Source organism: Canis lupus, chromosome 17 (assembly GCF_048164855.1).
Source record: "Canis lupus baileyi chromosome 17, mCanLup2.hap1, whole genome shotgun sequence".
Taxonomy (NCBI): Eukaryota; Metazoa; Chordata; class Mammalia; order Carnivora; family Canidae; genus Canis; species Canis lupus.
In genome coordinates this window covers 30,875,346-30,896,743 of record NC_132854.1, presented here as the reverse complement: position 1 = coordinate 30,896,743, position 21,398 = coordinate 30,875,346, and the positions used below count along the sequence as shown (strand labels likewise).

The 21,398-nt window shown below is 37.7% G+C and overlaps 1 protein-coding gene across 2 annotated transcripts; it reads right to left on the bottom strand.

Moving 5' to 3' along the window:
- Positions 1-1,802: 1,802 nt before the first annotated feature.
- FBXL3 (F-box and leucine rich repeat protein 3) lies at positions 1,803-21,033 on the bottom strand. 2 transcript variants are annotated; one of them, XM_072782715.1, is made up of 5 exons: positions 20,890-21,033; positions 16,025-16,373; positions 13,097-13,219; positions 9,609-9,780; positions 1,803-4,319 (listed from the first exon to the last, which is right to left on the bottom strand). In XM_072782715.1, exons 2-5 carry the CDS (start codon positions 16,370-16,372, stop codon positions 3,676-3,678), a joined length of 1,287 nt encoding a protein of 428 aa, XP_072638816.1. In that variant the 5' UTR covers position 16,373; positions 20,890-21,033; the 3' UTR covers positions 1,803-3,675. The 2 variants fall into 2 exon arrangements, with proteins under 2 accessions (XP_072638816.1, XP_072638815.1); XM_072782714.1 differs by lacking the exon at positions 20,890-21,033 and adding an exon at positions 20,365-20,574.
- Positions 21,034-21,398: the final 365 nt, after the last annotated feature.

Genomic DNA, 21,398 nt, shown 5'->3' with positions numbered 1-21,398 from the left:
ATATATATTTTTTAAAGATTTTATTTATTTATTCATGAGAGACACAGAGTGAGAGGCAGAGACAAAGGCAGAGGGAGAAGCAGGCTCCATGCAGGAGCCCAATGCAGGACTCGATCCCAGTTCCCCCAGGATCACACCCTGGACTGAAGGTGGCACTAATTTAGCTGAGCCACCCGGGCTGCCCATCAAATGTTATTTTAATAGGTACCTACAGAAATATAGTCCAAATGTTAAAATACTAAACGTTAAATATTTGGAAGGCCTGATACTGGCTCCTTTGAAATCAGGGGGAAAAAAGTCTTAGGAAACTTCATCTAGGTTTATAATCTTGGTCTGGTGGTACTTAATGAATTTTTTGGTACTTCAGTTCCTTTAAGATTTTTTTTTTTAAATTGTTGGTATGTTACACAACAGTGTTCCAAAATCATATGCTTGCTTTTCCCCGTTCACAGCCAAAGGCAAATGGGCTGGCCAAAGTTTGTTTCCCCTTCATTGTCCAAGTAGCTTCCTGTGCTCTCAAATTTGCCTATCTACATTTTCCCTCCCCTACTTAAAACTATATCCTTTTACTGGACTGATTATTTTAAGGATAATAAGCTCTTAGTTCACTTTAAGAATAAAGGGCTTTGTGTCCATTTTGGGTTTCAGGAAGCAGGGAAATTTTTCTGGCAGCTTGATAACAGCAAAACCTCAGATAAACTGAAGCTGGAATTTGCAAAGATTGTTCGCAGATATGTATGAAGTACAGATTACTTACAGCTTCTTAAAGGACCCTAGTTCAGGCCTGAGCCTTCTTCACAAACTCCTCCGAATTTATCTATTCTAAGCTTTTCCATAATTTCTTTGAATGCAGTACATTGATTTCATCTTTAGTCATACTTGGGTTTTTTGTTTTTTGTTTTTTCTGATAGTATTGTTAAAATAGCCCAGATTACCAAGAGAAATTGAAGTTATTTTCTGGAAGCTGTTAAGAACTTTCCGGTTGGGATGCCTGGGTGGTGCAGTCCACTAAGTGTCATACTCAGGTTGTAATCTCAGGGTCATGAGATTGAGTTGTGGGTCAAGCCCATGTGGGGCTCTGCGCACAGCACCGAGTCTGCTTAGGACTCTTTGTCCCTCTGCCCCTCCCCCCAGCTCTCTCTAAAGTAAGTAAATCTTTAAAAAAAAAACAAAAAACAACAACAACAACAAAAAAAAAAACCAACAAACTATTCTGATTGTATGGATGTATAGAAGACATTTCTCTATGAAAAGGCCACTTGGTTTCAAGGACTTTTAAAAATTCTATTTCAAAATAATGTTTTGTAATTCTTTTCTAAGATTTTATTTATTTATTCATGAGAAACAAAGAGAAGCAGAGACATAGGCAGAGTCAGAGAAGCGGGCTCCCTCTGGGGAGCCCGATATGGGACTTGACCCCAGGACTCTGGGATCACCACCTGAGCTGAAGGCAGAGGCTCAACCACTGAGCCACCCAGGTGCTCCTGTTTTATAGATTCTTATTTTAAAAGCAGAGTCTATTCTTTTTAATTTAACCATTTTCTTTATAAAATTTGAAAAACATTTACATTTCATGGTCAGTTTTTATTCCCTATCACTTTAGTCATCAGAGCTTCAGGAATAGATTCCATTTGCTTAATCTTACATCTTCAAAATAGTCATTCTACCATAAACTTATTTAAAATTAAACACTGTATTTATTAAATACAAATTGGAAACTAAAACCATAAATCTGTATGCTTGTTAGAAAACCAAGCACCTATATTAGGGTAGTTTTTAAAAACTACAGTAATACAACAGCATTAGTAACTATCTTTATTCTCAAATTAATAAAAGCATTTAACATATACTTTACAGTATAAACAAAGTAAGTGCTATGCATTTTGCTTATAAAGTGACTTAAAGTATTTCAAGCATTATATAATTCAATTTGTACAAAAAAGGAAATTTCCAAATAAAGCTTTGGTTAGTAGAACTGATTATGTACTGTCAAATCCATTTTCCAAAGTTGTTCAAGGAAAACAGGCTTCATCCACTAAGACAGGTATTTCTTGTGCAAAGCTATTTACTATTTACTAAGAAGGGAAAATATTACAACAATTGCTTTTTATTTCCAAGTCTGGATCAGCCTTTTTTCTTCTCATTTATAGGAGAAGAAAATACCATGACTTTTGAAAAAGATAAATTAGGCAGAAAATCACCTTTTACTTTATTCTTTGGAAGGTAATCTATTTAAAAAATAGATTAGATCTGTAAGACTGTTAGTTTCCATAATTACTAAGATGCTTTCTAAAAGTTTCAAGCATTAATATATTAGTCCATTGGGGTAAAATTACTCCTAATTTCCCTTAGGAAGGTAGTATCTACTAGCACTAGTGCTCAGAATCAAAGCTTATGTAATACCTAAGAAAACTAAATGTAGCCCAAAACTTAGTATTTTTACAGAAATATATGGATTACCTTTATTCATATGAAAGTAATAAAAATGTTATCTAACTTAAATAATATAAAATAGCGTTTTAACCAAATTAACAATCACAAAACTGCAGATATTTTTCTATTAAAATTTTCCAGTCCGCTGAGCAATATTTACTCAAAAATATGATTATGAACTTAAATATATCCTCTTTTAAGTTTACTTGTTTATGCAGAACTATACATTGATGCTCCTTTTATGATTTTTGAAAGTTCTACTTACATAACTATTTAATTCCAAGTGGAAAAATGAGCCATCACTAAAATTCACAGGAGAATAATATTCTTTCATGGAAATATTTTATAAACATTTTAAAATTCTACCTTTATTTACGTCAATTTGGCTTTTTTTAAATAGATAAGCTTTTCATTTCAATTACCATATAATATTTCAAAATTAGCTTAAAGATAAACAAAACCAAGGAGAACTGGTAAAGCATTCCTGACTTTACATAGGATGCCAAAGTCACATACATAGTAAATCACAGAAGAGAATTTATATGGTTTAGCAGATTATAGAGCAAACCTGAAAGTTTATACAAAGCTAAACACTTCCTCCCTGTTTTTTTCTTTTAATTTGATCTTGGCTCTTTTATTATCCTTCTATAATAACCACTGGGACACTTGGAGTTTTCTAAGAGATCCAATTACTTATACATACCTCTTTAAATAGATCTGTAACATATTTGAGAACGTTCAACCAATCTCTCTCATTTGATATATCCTACATTTTTCTCACAAAATGCTCTGTCCTGAGCTATATTAAACACCTTATAACAGGTGTATGTATAACTGAAGACCCTAAAATGTCAAGTTTACATTTAAAAAAAATGCATAGAGAACATAACATTTTGGAAAACCTATTAGAGTACTCACTTCTCAGATACTATAATATATAGGTTTTGTTTCAGACTGTAAAATGTTTAATCTTCATAACTGGTTACTTTCAGATCTGAACCACACTTAAAAATTTTTTCCGAGCTTTGATTGCTATTAGGCTAAAGAAAGAAATGAAGTTTTCCAACTGAAACCGGTCCATGGGTCTCCCAATAAACAATCCTTACATATTCAATGCAGATATCAAATTTCCATGCCACAAAATAGAATCACATCAGAACTACAGGAAATAAACTCTTATTATAATACATTATGCTTAACATTAAGGTGCTATTATTCACCATGCCCTATATCATTTGGTCTTTACCAAGTGGGCATCATGTCTGGAAACCACACCCTACCAAGATGCTTGGATACTTCCCAGTGGATCTGCTCCAAACTATATTTTTGGTCAGGAATTAATACTTCTTCCATAATAGATAACTGAGACAGGCGGCCACCACACATCTTCACAAACTCAACAAAGGCACTACATGAGACTTCACATTCCCCTAGTCCAATAGCTGACAAATTTTTACAACGTTCTGCAATGCGAATTAACTCTTCATCAAGTGGCCGTAATCCATTAGCACATACTACTAGTTCAACTAGTCTCGGGCATGTCATTCCCACACGGCCAAGCACGTCTTTGCTTACTGATCTCCCAAAGTAAAGATGGGTGGCAGGTATTTCATACCGAAAGAATGGATCAAATTCCTCTTCATATAAAAAAAAATACATCACTAAGTTCACTTTTGGTGAATGTCTGATGAAAGCATCCCAGCTGCTTTTCTGAATAGTATGGAAGTGTGTCTGTCCAGGATTCTCACTGACTACATCAATGCGCAAATGTTCTAATCGGACATGTTTTTCAGAAGATAAAGCAAGCAGCAATTCATCACTTAACAAGTGGTAATTCAGAGCCAGTTCACGTAAGCCATGACATTGGTCAGCCACACAAAGGATACCTTGAAAGAAAAAAACCTAATTATTTACAAATTTTTGTACAAGTTCATCATCTGTTCAAAAAATTTAATCAGGTACATGTCTCACAAAAGTTTACCATATTTCCCTATCATAAAGCTATACAATTTAAAACTTGGTTATATGGTTAAACTAGCAGAAAGTCAGAAACATTTGAGACCAATTCTAAATCTGATACCTTAAAAGACACAAAGCTCATTTAACAATTAGATAATAAATTAATAAATATAACTGACCCTTGAACAACATCGGGGTTAGGGGTACTGACTGTACAGTTAAAAATCTATACATAATTGACTCTTCAAACATTTAATATTTAATAGACTACCAGGGACCTGATGCCTTACTGATAACACAATACAGATTTGGTATGCTATATATATTCTGTGCTACATTTTCACAATGAAGTTAGAGAAAAAAATACCAAGAAAATCATGAGAGGAGGTATAGAGTATAAGTCTGTATTTACTGAAAAAAATCCATGTGTATATGGACCCACAAAGTTCAAACTCATGTTGTTTAAGGGCTAACTATGTTAAATTAACCAAGGTTTGCCCCAGTAATGCATGGACAGTCACATTCTTTAAAAAAATGATTACTAACCCCAAACTTACAGGTTAAGCCAAGAAAAATTATATGATCATTGCTACAGAGGCCAAAGCACATTTTTTGAAATTGAAAACTTAATCCTAATTTAAAAGAAAAAAAAGGTAAAGCCATATAAAAGAACCTATGTGACTAAATAAAACGTGACAAATTTTTAAAAAAGATTTCTAACAAGTGAGCAACAAAGAGTTTTAACTGTTAATAGTGTATAATAAACTTATCAAATTTCTAAGGAAAGAATACCAAGATAGCACTAGATAAAGGAGTCAAAAATAACCAATTCACATTAATGGGAATTATAATATAACTAACATATTCTAATATATTCAGAAAGCAGTTCCATAAATGGTTCCCTATACTTGGGGTACTATGCTTCAGAACTGCTGCAAACCCCTATCAGCAGCAAATCTTACCAAAGGTCAGTCAGTATCTGATCTCTGAAATGGCCTGGTATAAAAATTCTACCTCAAACAGATAGCCTATACTACTTGATAAATGTAGAGAAGATGTAAAGAAACCATTTCTTTCTTGTGCTTAGAAACAAGGACAGGAACAAAACATACATTATAATATCTACCATTAATTGTACAAGTATGATATGTCAGGTACTAAGTATGTTATCCCACAAATACTCAAAAAAATCTAGAAAAAAATACTATTTCTATTTTGAAGTTGATGCAGCTAAAGATAGCAAAGCTGGAATTCAAACACAGACTGAGTGACTCTTAAGTTCATGTGGTTAACTACTACTTGAGAAGTGCCAAGACAGGGAGGCACCAATAAGCCAAAGCTTAATAGCAGTGGAAGAAGAATATAGGCAATAGAATCAATGAAAAGATAAACTGAATCACCGGTATAAGAGTCACCAAAAAGGGAATAAAAGACATCTGTGCTGGAGCACTTGGGTGGCTCCGTTAAGTGTCCGACTCTTGGCTTCAGTTCAAGTCATCATCTCAGGGTTGTGGGGATCGAGCCCCACACTGGGCTCCGTGCTCAGTGCAGAGTCTGCTTGTCCCTCTCCCCTCTGCTCCTCCTCCTACCCTGCCCGCACTGCCCCCCCCCCACTCACAAATAAAATCTAAAAAAAAAAAAAAAAAAAGACATCTGTGCTTCACTATTCAGCCACTGAAAAGTTTCTGTTCTCCATAAGGTATTTACATACTTTGAAATAAACCTCATTACCGAAGGTAACCTGATTGATCTCTCTGTTCTTTACAATCTCATAAAGCCTGATATAAAAAGAAAACAAATACACGGGGAATGGTAACTAAAGATGCAAATAAAAGAAAGTGAAATATCATCTGATAACTATTAAAGCAGTTGTAGCAGGCATAATTCTAAAAATGGTCCCCAAGATTCCACAACCTAATCCCTGGAACCTGTAAATGTGGTAAGATACCACTCCCACAATTATGTTAAGTTATATAGCACAGTTGGTTTCAGTAAGATTGTCCAAGTGGCTCTAACTGAATCACATGAGTCCTTCGAAAGCTGAGTTTTCTCTGGCTAGTTGCAGAAAAGAAGTCCGACTCAGAGCTGCTCCGGCTAAGCAGAAAAGCTAGCTGAGCAATGCCTATAGCCCTGACCTACAGAACTGTGACACTACTCAGTGTTGGTTTAACCTGCTGAATTTGTAGTTGTTAGTTATGCAGCAATAGCAAACTCAGTTAAACAGTTACTATGATTCAGCAATTCCACTCCTAGGTATATACTCAAAATAAATTAAATCACATGTTCACAAAAAATCTTATATATCAATTTTCAGAGCAGTGTTGTTCATAATAGTCAAAAAGTGGAAACAACCCAACTATCCATCAAATGAAAAATAAGCGTGGTATATATCCATACAACGGAATATTATTTGGCAATAAAAAGAAATGAAACACTGATATATGCTACAACATGTAAAGAAATTCATTATTGTTGGTATTATAAATTCACACAATTCATTAAGAAGAAAAAATGACAAAGCATAAAAAGGATCTGGACCCTCTGACCTACTTCTTCCACTTAATCATCTGTCCTATGGAAGAAATTTTTGGAAGCAAACTGCTATGCCAAAACAGTTCATTTTTAAAGTCAGCAAAAATATAGAAAAAAAGTATCCAGCCTTTTAAAAAGAATTATAAGGCAAATGTTGGCTTATCAACAATATAGAATACTAAGTAATTAAATGTTGATTAGTTTGGCTGATACTTTATGAACGTTTTAATGTCAAGCACTGGTGCTAGGACGGTAAAATACAACATAAACAAGACATCCTTATCCTAATAGAAGGCAGCAGATAATGAAACAAAATTGCTCTCAGAGTCATAACAAGGGAATTAAGGAAGGTTTCCTAGAACCAATACAGTGAGACAAAAAGAATTAGAAGGACCACGTTAGGGCAAAAGGTGAGGGAGAAGAAAAGTGAATAGTATTTCCTATGTGAACAAACACCCAGACATGGAAGAAAACACAAGCCTTCTAAGAACTGAACGGAGCTCAACAGACAGTAATGCAAGTAAGGTAACATCTTAATGGATGAAGCCCACAGACAGGCAAGGGCTACATTATATGGGACTTTGTCAGCCCCAGTAAGGAGTTGGGATCTTATCTAAAAACCATAGTGAAAAGTTTTAAAGAAAACTAGAGAAAAAAATCAGACTTGTATTTTAGAAAGATTACTCTGCCTGTAGCATGGAAATCACATTAGAAAAGGGCAGGCTGCAAGTTAAGAAATCAATTTAAGAGGGTACTGCACAGGGGCGCCTGGGTTGCTCAGTCGGTTAAGCGTCCAACTTCTGGTTTCGGCTCAGGTCACGATCTCAGGGTCGTGAGACTAAGGCCCATGCTTCTGAGCATGGATGGGGTGGGGTGGGGAGGAACAGAGGAAGAGGGATAAACAAGTCACTAGTGTTGAATGGTGCTAGAAATCAACCAAGTACACAGTTATAAAGGACTATATGAAATGGGAAAAAAGTTTGATAAAATAATGCAGTAAAGAAAGAAAATAGCCCTTAATTTCAGCTTAGGGAAAGAAGAGTCCCAATATGCAAAATATATATAGAAAATATGCAAATATGTTAAATTTTAAATTGAAATCCTCTATGGTTATACTCTTAAATTTAAAAGTATTGCAAGTATTCTCTTTCATTTCCCTTCCCTTCCTGAACAACTTGGTCCAAAAGCCATTAGGTAAAACCACCCAAGTTTATACCTACTATTAGAATTGATGTGTATATTTAATAAAAGTAAATGAACAGGAGATGTACCAAGATAAAGAGAGAAACAAACTCACATTCTCACAGAGAAACCATAGACCCAAAGGCTCTCCCTATAGTTTGTTGAAGTGTTATAAGTCATGTTCAGAGTGCTATGGAAACAACACACTAAAATTTAAACCAAAGAGGAGGAGGAAATAAGGACAAAAATCAGACCATCTGAGCTGAATTCTGAAGGCTGGCCTGGAGTTAGCTAGATTAAGAAGTAGAGGGAAAAATGGTATTCCACGAAGTACAGTGTACTAACCACATGCACAGGTTCAAAGAACCATAGTTATGTAGGACTCAGTAAAAGCCACACATGAATGAGTGGCAAACAAGATTAAAAAGATAGGTGGAGGTCAAGATACAAAGGACCTTGTATACTATACAAAGCTATGAAACGTGGACCTCGCTCTCACAGCAAACCTATACAGTAGATAGAAACTATGACCAAGGTCATATTGAAGTAACTGCCAAAAGTCCATTGTTAAGTTCTATTTTATTTAGATTATCACTTTCAGTAATAATCTAGAAGTGACAGAGGCAGTTAGGGAAATATTGCAATAGATCTAACCATTCCCAACACCAAGACCCTTCATGTACAACACATGGACAACAAATAAGTAATCTCCAAGAGGAAATAATTTTCTTGGCAGAAGGCTAGGCTTTAGTTATGGCAAGATGGTGGGAAGTATTCTGTAAAGGGATCAAGGATTTAACATTGTGTCTTAAAAACAGGTTACCCAAATAACAGCCTGGGAGGAACTTCAGTAGCAAGAGGATGTGTCAGAAGTAAAGCGTCAGAGAGTAGTAATACCAAGAACAGTTTATACTCACTTTACAATATGAACCATTTGGAATTTAAATGATCTCAAACTGAATAATGTAGTAATGCTTAGAAAATTCTATACAAGAGAATTTGGAGAGAGCTTTCACAATGCTATTCCCCATTCAATGGGTTCTCAACTCCAAAATTCAACTTAGGAAAAGGGTTATCTTGCAAAATGTAAAGTGGCAACTACAGCACAACTCTCCACCCACTACACAATGAGAAGAAAAACAATTAAGAAATCACTCTGATTCAAAACCAGCCCTGCTGGCTCAACTACAATTAGAGAAAATTCCATCTTACCAGATGGGGCACCTCAAACAATACTTTTTTTTTTTTTTTAATTTATCCATTTTCTCACACAGGTTGGACACAAGTTGCCAAATAAGTGTAGAAAATAAGTTGAAAGTAAATGTCTAGGCTAGGAATGCTACAGAATTTACGTTATTATGACATTAAAAATATGTTTATGCAAAAAAGATGAAGTAATCATATTAATCTAACCCATCTGCAAGGTTAATCATTAGTTTTTAATTTAATAAATACATCAATACATTTTACTAACAAGTTATCTGGCAGAAAGCAAAACATACCTGCTGGAGAGACGTGAGGACAGCTGCTCATTTTCAGCAGCTTGAGTGTATCGCTGTTGTTGGCTACTAGTACTTTGAGGGATGGATCATCTACTGGGGTATCATCTATCTTAAGCGAGGACAAGGATTTGGAGTTTACAAACACTACCGTCAGGGCAGAAATAAAGTGAGACTGAAAAGCAAAAAAATTAAAACAGCTGCAATTTTCACAAATGAGAATTGAGGTATATTCATTTAATTCACATATAGTTCAGCTGAACCTTAATGATATATTTCATAACTGTTTTAGGGGTAGCATCCTTTCACTCTGTTGTTGGGGATATGGTAAAAAAGAGAGGTGACTATTTGCTATCTTTGAGGAAAATCTTTTTACCTGTAGGAGAAAGAAGGGATTTCAGGCCTTAGGGTGAGTATCTCTAAATCACAACAATCATTGGTAAATAAAAAGACGAATTACCGAATCCAGAATGAGAATAGCTCTCATATTTCATACCACCTTATCTGGAAACCCTACTCCAGTGTTTTATAACTGCATTCTTTTTTGGTCTGACAGTAATAACCATTAAAATAGTAATAATTATTAGCATAATCACTAAAAATTGAAATAAAAATCAACTCAGAAGCTAGGAAAGACTCATTTGGAATATAAAAACTCACAGAAAATTTAAATAAGGAAAATCGTACCTAAATAAAATTTCAAGTTTAAAACTCCTTTAAACATGTTAAATTATCTACAATATTTTTAAGCCATTTTATTCTAATGTATTTTTCCATAAATGTACCAATTATTATTATTCCATTTAATATATATATGTAATTATCTATTGGACACAGAATCTGACCTAAAGGAACCCCCCACAGGAAAGCAGGGATTAAAAGCATGGTCAGAATATGTAACTTGGAATCAGCTAAAACCAACAGACAAAGAATCCAGGAATAAGAAAGAGAGGTCAACATATGCTCCAACACTTTCCTCTATATAACCAATCTCACACTCCATTTAGCTTTATAAATTCACTACAGCAGTTAAAAGGAATGAAGGCAGGCTAACAGCCAAGAAAGTACAATGAAACATCACTTTTGTGGTCACACTCCCTTTCTTTTCCCCTACAATTAAATAACTGGTTAACAAAATTTTGACCTATTTTAAATGTTAATATCTTTCTCCTAATATTTTCATGTCAAACTGAATTCTATCTTGTACAGTTACATGTTATTAGTATATTCATGACTGCATCACGGAGTTTTTCCATTTCCCTCAGATTTCTATCAAATACACTTCTTATATGTTCTCTTCAATTTTCCCAGGATTTCCAACATAGAGCAACACCCTATTTCAATCTTCTACAAGAGTCAAAATCGGGAGGGTGGGGAGACAATATAAGCAACTTAGACCCATTTAATAAGGAAGGAAGCATCCTACTAGATGCACCATAGTTCCCAAAGAAAAAACTACTACATATAAGTATAGTACTAGTACCAGACATATATAGTGATACTGCTGAGTAATAAGAAAAAAGGAAATTTAGCATACCTTTTAATATGGTATGTTTCACACTATATAATATATACATATATATGTGTGTGTGTGTGTATATATATATATATGCACTATGGAAACTATTAACTATAATATGCACATAGAAAATCAATTCAGAACATATTTCCTGTATGAAGCTTGAACAAGGTGCTACCATACTATGTAAATCAGACTTAATCAGAATCTCCTGGACAGCTCATAGGAGGGGGAAATTTGGTATAGGGAAAGTAATCCAAAGTCTCAAAGTTTCTTACATGATTTTCATGCATGTTGAGAGCCACAGTGCTCTGACTTACATACTTAGAACCTTAAAATGTTTAAAGAGTATCTTACCCATCTCCCTTAACTTACATGAGAAAAACACTTTATCTCAAATGTATGCAAAGAACCTTTTTTAAAAAAATCAGTTAAGGGGTGTCTGGGTGGCTCAACTGGCTGAGCATCCAACTCTTGGTTTTGGCTCAGGTCATGATCTTAAAGTTTTGAGATCAAGCCCCCTATCAGGCTCAGTGCTAGGCATGGACCTGATTGGGATTCTCTCTCTCATCTCCCTCTGCCCACCCCCCCATGCCCAGCCCCAGCCATTCACGCTTGCACTTTCTCCTTTCTCAAAAAAAAAAAAAAAAACCAAAACCCAAACCAAAAACAAAAACAATTAAGACTTTGTAATCAATTAGTGATAGATTTGTTACTGATACTCAATTCCATTACCACCTGGGTTATAGCACTCAATTTAGCAATATTTTTTCCTGAATCATTCTAGTAAATTAAACTATGAGGTGTGTTAAAGGGGTATCTATGTTTTAGTTTGCAGCTTCCTCTGAAAAAAATACTTTCAAATTATTGGATGCTAACCTACCCAGTATTAGCTAATATACTCAAGGAGCCTTTATCAATTGCTTTCTTAAAAGGGATACTTGGGGCACCTGGCTGGCTCAGTCAGTTGGTCCTCTGACTCTTGATTTGGGCTCAGGTCATGATCTCGGGGTTGTGAGATTGAGTTCCATATTGGGATTCGAGCTCGGTGGGGAGTCTGCTTAAGATTCTCTCCCTCTCCTCTCCTCTCCTCTCCTCTCCCAGCCCCTCCTTCCCAATCTCACATGCTCTCTCTCTAAATGAAATACATTTTTATTTATTTATTTTGTATTTTTTAAGCTTTTTTTTTTATTTATTCATGAGACAGAAAGAGAGAGAGAGAGAGAGAGAGAGGCAGAGACACAGGCAGAGGGAGAAGCAGGCTCCATGCAGGGAGCCTGATGTGGCACTTGATCCCAGGACTCCAGGATCACGCCCTGAACTGAAGGCAGATGCTTTAACTGCTGAGCCACCCAGGCAGGCATCCTGAAATAAATAAATTTTTTAAAGTGCACTTGTTTTTCCATTTTAAGAGACAAGTTATTAGAGACATCTAATTACATGTAGGATTATGTTAGAACATATATATGAATATAAATAGTTTATTCTTCACCAAAAACAATTTTCTTTAAATAAAATCTATTAATTAATCCAAGCTGCACTAACTTTGCTCAAGAATAAATCTTTACACATTTACCAGAAGATTTTATAAGTAAGCTATACCTGTTCTCACTACTGGCACTGTCTACTTTTCTTTGATTATAATTTTACCAATCTGCTCTGAAAGTCCAAAGAAGGGGCTGCTATATATCTTTTTTCTAATATGCTTGTTTCTCCATTTTACTTAGGCTCTTTTAGTATATCCTGCTGGACCCTCTGCAAATTCATTCACTCTAACTTTTCCCATCAAGAAGCCCAAGGTGATCAGAAAAACGAAAAGCTTTTTTAAAAATCCTATTGCCTAACATTCTAAATAGTAATAGATTTCCATCACGCATACTATTTTTCTTACATTCCCACTGTCACTACAAGAAATAGGTAAGGTTTCATTCAATTTCTCAGTAACCACCAGTAACACAAAACCAGCAGATACCTTTGGTAAATCCATAAAGCTTGGCCGAGCCGTTGAAATAAGTCCAAGGGTTTTTAAAGAGCAATTTACCAGTTGTGATAATATATCACAAGCTGCTTCAGCTGATTCTTTGCTGCTGTCCACCTAAGGAAAGAACACATGACATAGCCATACATATACTCGTATTTACATTTACTCTGTTTAATCTTAATTTTACAAAAGAAAGTTATTAGTTTATTATGTTACAAAGACAATTTATTCTTTCAATCATACAACCTCACATACAACGTCAGCCTTTTCTGAATCTCCCTGAAAGTTTTAAGTTCAATTGTCAAGACTTAATTTTGTTATTATACAATATACACTTAATGTTAAAAGGACTTGGTTTTTAAGCTGATTTATTCAAAACTGACTATATAATATACAATCTAGAGGATCACATGAATTTATAATCTTTGAAAAATAATTATATATTTGGTAGTGGATCTGATTCTACATGCAAATACAGTGTCTATCGTACACAGGTGTCAAGGCACCAGAAAGTGGATGAGTATTACTATTCAGAATGTTCAAATTAATCACAATCTGGGATTCATCATTAATGATATTAACAGAAAGATGAATGTGAAGTAAAAAGGAGGACATCCAACCAGTCAAGAATGAAAATATGAACCAAATGAGTAGTTGCTCCCACACACTCTTGTGCATAAACATTTCCTAGGGGAAGAGTAATATGGCCAAAAACTCCTGCAGGAGGAGATGGAGCTCTTCTATCAAAAAGAAAGTTGTTCCTTGGGCTAAAAGCATCTTAAAAGAGAACAGTTAAAAGTAGTATTACTTTAATTTTCAGACTGATGTACATTACCTTAACCCAAAAATGTTCTAAAGAGCTGGTTGTAAAACTGATGGACTGTTTCAGAGCTGTTTAGAATACTTTCCTTTGGCTAAGTATTTCTATACAAGTGGTTCCTAATGTGTGCTCCCTAGACCAGCAGCATTAACATCACCTGGGAACCAATTAGAAATGCAAATTCTCATGCCCAACCCAGATCATCACAATCAGAAACTCCAGGGGTGGGACACAGCAACTTTTGTCTCAACAAGCACTCCAGGTCTTTATGATGCACATAAAGTTTGAGAACCACTGATGTATACTCATAATGGACTAAAAGCCTGTTTGGCCTAGTTAGTGATAAACTGAACACAAATATACTCAGGACAACTCAGGAGAATCTTATGCTATGGTTCTTTTTGTAAATCAGAAATAATTTCCGAGGGAAATAAAAAATCCCTAACAAAAATGTTTAAACTTATAGGACAAATGGTTTTGTGAGGGTTATATAAGTTGGAAACAGCTGAATTGGATCACATGGCTAGAAGACTAAAACACTGACCCAGCCAATGCCCTGGATGGAATTGGTCTTTAGACCTTTGAGATGAAAGTATTATGCTCCTCTTTTTCTCAGATTTACCATTAGAATACTCTTAAGACAACTCAAAGATGTCTAAAACCAAAGGAAGGCTCTTGAAGTTTCTTCATGGGGATGTGAGGATAGACAACACTTGATGAGTTCCTGGATTTGTTTCCCTCAGCATTCCCTCACTCTTACCCTCAGTTAGGGTTGCCAGATAATATACAAGACATCCATTTAAATAAGTATTATGTCCCAAATAATGAATGGGCATATTTATACTAAAAGTTATTTGCTGATGCTCTAAAATTAAAATTGAAATTCAACTTATAGGCATCCTCTATTCTTATTTGCTAACCTAGTAATCTACTCTCAGTGGCCTAAGTACCTTTGTGCATTTTTCTGGGAAAATGGCCATAATGCACTCAACCATTCCCATTACCAGCTCTCTTCTTCTTCAGACACAAATGGAAGAATAAGCAGGTAATCTTCATCTAAGAAGGAATAACACTCTTGAGAGCAGTCAAGAGTAGTTTTGGCAAAGAACTGTGGGTTAAGAACCATTGCTTTATCTAGGTTTAATCTGACCTATTAATAACTGCTACCTATGGGTAATCAGATATTCCATGTGTTAGTTTTCAACAACTGTCAGGTATGTTAAAAGGTTTAGTAAACACATCTACATTCCATTATTCATCCTCAAAAAAAATACTGTAAGCCTCTGTACTCCTATAAACCACTGTGATTCCTTAAACTATTCTAGACAGCTCAAAAAGCCACTCCCACTTCATTTCTCTCACCACTGAATGGATTCTAATATGTCCCTTCTGGCAATGAAAAGAAACAGTTCTCTTTGGCATTCTTCCACATATCTTTTCTTATTTCTAAAATATATTCATCTAGATATTTTACATATTTCTGTGTCTCCTTTTTCTTTGAAGACCCCATGTCATAAAGCCAGCAATAAGCAGAATTCAGTACCTATTAAACAGTAATAGCAATTAAGTTTTAGTCAATCATAATCTCCACATTTTATATTATTGTATATTTCTTTTACCTTAAACTTACAGTAATTCAATGTGACTGATAGCTTAGGTAAATATTTTATGCTTATTAGTTGCTTCTGTTCTTTTAAAAACTTATCAATAATTGCAATTCAGTGGAGTAATTTAGCTCAAATATAATTATTTCTGACATCTTCTAATGTATGTAATAATTCTCAATCTTTAAGAACTTTCTCTAAAAAGGCACTATTTTATTTTTATTTGATAGAGAGAAAGAGAGAAAGAGCGAGCGAGCGGGAGCTGGGAGAGCTACATAGGGAGAGGAAGAAGCAGGCTCCCCACGGAGCAGGGAGCCTGATATGGGATCATGGGATCATGACCTGAGCCAAAGGCTGATGCCCAACCAACTGAGCCACCCAGGCACCCCCTAAAAAGGCACTATTTTAAAGACGTGAGAAAACATATTGGTTTAGCACAAAAAAAGCCAAAACACGATATGCTTTATTTTTTAAAAGAAGGATTTAAAGTATTACCTTGAAGCTGACATATTGCAGATGGTTTGAATGTCTTTTAATAATCTGTTTGATCAGCTCCGGATGTGTAGCTTTCAAGTAAGATGTAGCTGGTTGATTCAGTTCAAATTCAAAACATCTCCACAAGTCAGGCATGTGAAATACCTGGTTCCAGTTGCGGCAAACTTGTGAAGCATGAGCCCGGTCAAGAAGAGGCAAATACTTAAATACTTGCAGAATAATGTCCTGAAGGAGATTACCCCAATCACAAGTCTGAGAATGCTCATTTGTAGTCCTCAGTTTCTTAGATTTCTCTGCAGTACCTTCTTCTGATGAATTATGGTCACTATCTCTTCCTCCTCGTTTCATCCTATTCAGAGAAATGCATCATTTTTTTTCATACTTCACTTTTAAATAAAAATAAATCCAATACTCATTCTGTCACTGAGATGCATATATACATGTTTATAAATAGAAACACAAACACAGGGATCCCTGGGTGGCGCAGCGGTTTGGTGCCTGCCTTTGACCCAGGGCGCGATCCTGGAGACCCGGGATCGAATCCCACATCGGGCTCCCGGTGCATGGAGCCTGCTTCTCCCTCTGCCTGTGCCTCTGCCTCTCTCTCTCTCTCTCTGTGACTATCATAAAAAACAAACAACAACAACAACAACAAAAAATATGAAGAACTGGACCAGTAATTCAAAAATATCAGAACAAAATATAATGAAAAATGCCAGTGGAGACCAACTGTTATTTTACAAATTCTATACAGGTGTTTTTAAACATTTGTGTTTATACTCTACTACTGGGGGGAAGGGGAAGTATTATGATTTTGAAACTAAACCAAGAATTGTATTTCAAAACTGCTGTCAACTAAAAGGAATATAAAAAAGAACCTACAGTGACACTTTTCAAAGGTTTCTTAAAAGTCATCTACGGATACCTGCTGTTTTTGAGTTTTTGAATTCAAAGAGACCACAGTCCCAAGAACCTCTAGAAAGTACATGAATTAAGCAGCCAACAGATCTTTCCACACTCAATAGTCTGTGATATGTATTATTGACAGACCCAATCTCTGCTTGAAAAAAGCAAATTCAGGGGATCCCTGGGTGGCTTAGCGGTTTGGCGCCAGCCTTTGGCCCACGGCGTGAACCTGGAGACCCGGGATCGAGTCCCGTGTCGGGCTCCCTGCATGGAGCCTGCTTCTCCCTCTGCCTGTGTCTCTGCCTCTCTCTCTCTCTCTCTAGGTCTATCATGAATAAATAAATCTTAAAAAAAAAAAAAAAAAAAAGCAAATTCATCCCTACCATACGTTGTTTGGTCCAGAATGTAGTTTCTTCTTCCAAAACATCAGTTACTATTGCATGTTTACCCTAAATTGTATTTTTGAACTAGCTATATTTATCCTGTGTAAATGTATTATCTTCATTCCAAATGTTTCTTTGAAATAGTCTTTTTGTTGCAAAATAGTAGCATCCTTAAGAGAATGGGCTCTGGAATCAAGCTTCCTGGGTTTGAACTGTGGCTCTACCTCTCACTGATTACATGGCCTTGAAAAATTACTTGACCCATCAGTTCGCAAAGTGGGAATAATAACACACAGGGTTCTTGTGAGGAATTAAAGAGTATTAGGGCTTGAAAGGAGATAGAGAATGTTTAACTCAGGTAGAGGCAAGCAGTCCAGCATTAAAGATATTAAAGTGTATGATGCAAAAATGAAGTTATGTGTGAGAAAGTGCAAGAACACATGCTTATGTATGAGAAACACACTGGAAGTAGATTCACCACGTTAATATTGCTATAATAAGTGAGTGGGATTATACTGTATTATATATTAATGATATAATTGTGGGATAAAAGTGGTGGCATTACAGGAGAACCTTGTTTTGCCAATATTATATGCATTTCTTTTAATGACAATGAATTACACTGTAATCAGATAAAAGGTCTTGCTTCAATTTGCTGTTTGGAAAAATAAGTACTGCAGGCTCTAAACTAAAAGGGGTAACTGCAGACCAATTAGTAGTATCCCTATTTAGTTTAGGCCTGCAACACTTTTATCTCTAGAGAACAGTTCTGGCAAGATAGTGGTTTCGATTTGGAGTCACAGCTTTTGAAAAGGATGGCTTGTGGCTCTAACTCCCTTCTTCTGGTTTTTGGGTATGCTATCCAGCAGCTAGCAAAACTTGTGAAAAACAATTGAGGGCTGGAAGGAAACAATGGCAAATGCCCCTGGCCTTCATGCTATTAAAATATGCCCAGAAGATCCTAGCACATGTGCAATGAATGAACTACATTCGTCACTGATCCTACAACTATGTGAGTTTAAGTAATGATGAGCAAGGGGAAAGGAAAGAGTAAATAGAATGACAAGTGATGGCAAGAGGGTAGTTTTATGGAAGATTAAAACTTATATGTGAATCTGAGAATACATTTAATGTTTAGAGAAAAGGTAGTATAATCTACAATATAATCTTTTATGTAAAAAAAAAAAACCACTTCTAGTCATAATGTCTCACTAGAAGTTGAAGTAACACTGTCATTATGACCCATTTTTTGCCTTTATCTTATTCTGAAGACTTAATTTTAGCATAGAAAATTTGGGTCAAAGAACAAGAGTCTGCTACCCAGCAAACTCATAATTTGGCTTATAATTCCTTGTCTATTTAAAACTACTCATAGATCTTTATAATTTCTAATCCTTATTATACAATGTTGATTGCCGGTTTCTGGAGAAAATCCTCTATAATTATTCAACTTACAGATGTAATGATTCATTTTTAGAATACAGGGGTATATAAACAAAAATAAAATGACACCTTATTTACACAATTATCTTTGCTAAGAGTTTGCTGATAGCAACAATAAGTACTTTCCCTTTGTCAATTACAGCCTGTTTTAAAAAGTATGTTCCAATACCTTTCCAAGTTGAGGGAAGAAAAAAGGTGACATGTTAAAAAAGATGTATGCAACACTGAGGAATAGTATCTCTTGGTCTAGATATAAGACTATATGATCACCAAAATATATTTTAAGCACTTACTAGCTTATGAATAGCTGAACAAAAGTCTACAATTTGTTGTAAGTCATACGACTGTAATGTGTCAGAATTAAGTATTTTTATCAATAGGAAAAAATGCAAGGCCTAATGCTGATAAAAAAAAAAAAGGTCTCTGTATTATCCTCATTCATGCATGAAAATAAAAGAACACTGTAGGCACCTAATAAAAATTTAAAATATAAACTTTTTCCAAGATGATCTCATTTACTCATGCAAAAATTCATATTGCTTCCAAAATTATTAAATCTATCCACACATGAAGCGCTGCGGTATAGAAAGTTAAACAATGCAGAGCATCCACCAGTCTGCAAAAAATTTACATAAATGTAGTATTTATCTTCTACTTTTAGTCAAAGTGAAAACCTCTCTTCCATTTGAAGAGGAGGAGTGCAGAGGAGGAAGCTTAACAATAAATGTCAATGGGACTTTGCAGAATACCAAAACTAGGCCTCTTCAGGGCTCCAGCAGTTCCACTTCAAACTGCAACTTCTCCAGGCCCCCCAAAATTGATGCAACCTAGGCCCCAAGAGCATTTGGTGAGGGACTGATATTACCATGATGCACCAAAGGAGGAAAAAAAGGGGGAAAAACCCACTAATGAGGAAAAACTACAGACTACTTGAGCAGCACAGGAGTTACTGAACTAACTCTGAACATTTCCACACACTCTGTAAGAAGCAATGAATCTGTTCATCAGAAGACCTGGGGGTGACACTCAGCTGTGTGTCTACCATCGTATCACGCACTTGTAAGTAAAGTGCGCCATGTAGTCATTTTCAAAGCCCACTTGTTGTGGGGGGATCCCTGGGTGGCTCAGCGGTTAAGCGCCTGCCTCCCGCCCAGTGCGTTGATCCTGGAGACCCGAGATCGAGTCCCACGTCAGGCTCCCTGCGTGGGGCCTGCTTCTCCCTCTGCCTCTCTCTCTCATGAATAAATAAAATCTTTAATAATAATAATAATTTTAAAAAGCCCACTTGTACTGAGCACTAAAAAGCCTGTTTTGGCATCACACCTTCTTTCCACTTGTGTTCTGCTTTGCCTAAAATCAAACTTAATTTGCATTCTTCCGCTGGAATACAAAAACCAAACCAAAACAACAGTGGGAGGAGATTAATTCTCAGACCTAGATGGGAGGAAGAGTGTGGTGGTGAAAATGTGTGTCGCGGTCATTTGCAGAAAACTCAGAGTGGATGGCGTCTTTATCAACATTTCAAAAGAGGGGGGGAAAAACTCTATAATGAAAAGCTCTGGGCCACTGGATTGGGTATCATCAGCAACAAAATACTGGTAATCTAACCTCTCAGCTTGGAGACGCGGACGGATCATTTACTCTAAGCCGCTTCCTGCTCCCTGCCTGCAGCTCCACCGGAAACGCCGCCCTACGCCTAAGGCAGGCGCGAAGCTGCTCCTCCAAGTTGACCAAGTTTTCCACTTGGGCCGCGGGGCCGCGGCGGCCCCTCCTCGCGCGCCACCTCCACGGCGGGCTCTCCCCGACAGCCGTCACGCGCTCTGCCCTGGGCAGCCTGGGACAGCTTAACGCCGCTCGCGCGCAGCCTACGCCGGGGAGAGCCTGGCAGCGCCGCCTGTCACAATCCCCGCCGAGGTAACAGATCCGGGCGCCCGCGGCCCCGAGCCCGCCCGCACACGCACCACGCCTTGTTGACATGTTTTGAAGCGGGCGCGGCGGGGAAACGCCCCCAGGCGGGCTCGAGGTCTGGGCGCCGCGCCGCGCCCCGCCCGCCGCTCCCAAGGGGCGCCCGGCACCCGCCCCCGCCGCGCCGCGCCGCCACCGGGGGGCTCTGGCCCTGCCCTCGGCTGTTACCTGCTGCCGGAGGCGGCTTCCCCCACACACCACCCCGGGCTCCGGGGAAGGCGGCGGCGGCGGCGGCGGCCGGGTCCGCGGCTCTCACATGAGGCCCCCCGCGAGCCCCGCTTCGCGCTCCCGCCGCCGCGGCCCCCCGCGCTCCGCCCGCATCCGAGGCTCTGGTCCCGCGGCGGCCGCCAACGCGGCTCCACCTTCGCGGCTCCGGCCGCCCCCCGAAGAAGCCTCCTTCCTCAGGCCCGCGCGGGCCGCTGTCCTCCTTCCAGGACCCTTCGCCGCCGCGAGAGGCTCCTTCGCGAGCCGCGGCCGCCGCGGCCCAGACCCCGACTCCAAGATGGCGCCCGGCGCGCCTCCCTCCGAGGGGGCGGGCGCGTGTCCGCCGGGGGCGCGCGCGGCGGGCGAGGGGGGCGGGAGGGGCCGCGCCGGCCGGGAGCGCGCACTAGCGGTGCCGCGCGGGGCTCGGCCTCCTGGTTCCGGGAGAGTCGGCCGCCTTCCCGCCCCGTACGCGA

Bases quoted from the DNA above. Each gene is read 5' to 3' on its own strand.
- FBXL3 (XM_072782714.1), bottom strand. From the start codon at position 20,393: ATGATCCGTCCGCGTCTCCAAGCTGAGAG. The intron at 16,374-20,364 runs GTTAGATTACCA...TTCTCTGAATAG, and splicing joins CCGCGTCTCCAAGCTGAGAG to GATGAAACGAGGAGGAAGAG. The intron at 4,320-9,608 runs GTATGTTTTGCT...TTTTCTTTCAAG, and splicing joins TCCTCACGTCTCTCCAGCAG to GTATCCTTTGTGTGGCTGAC.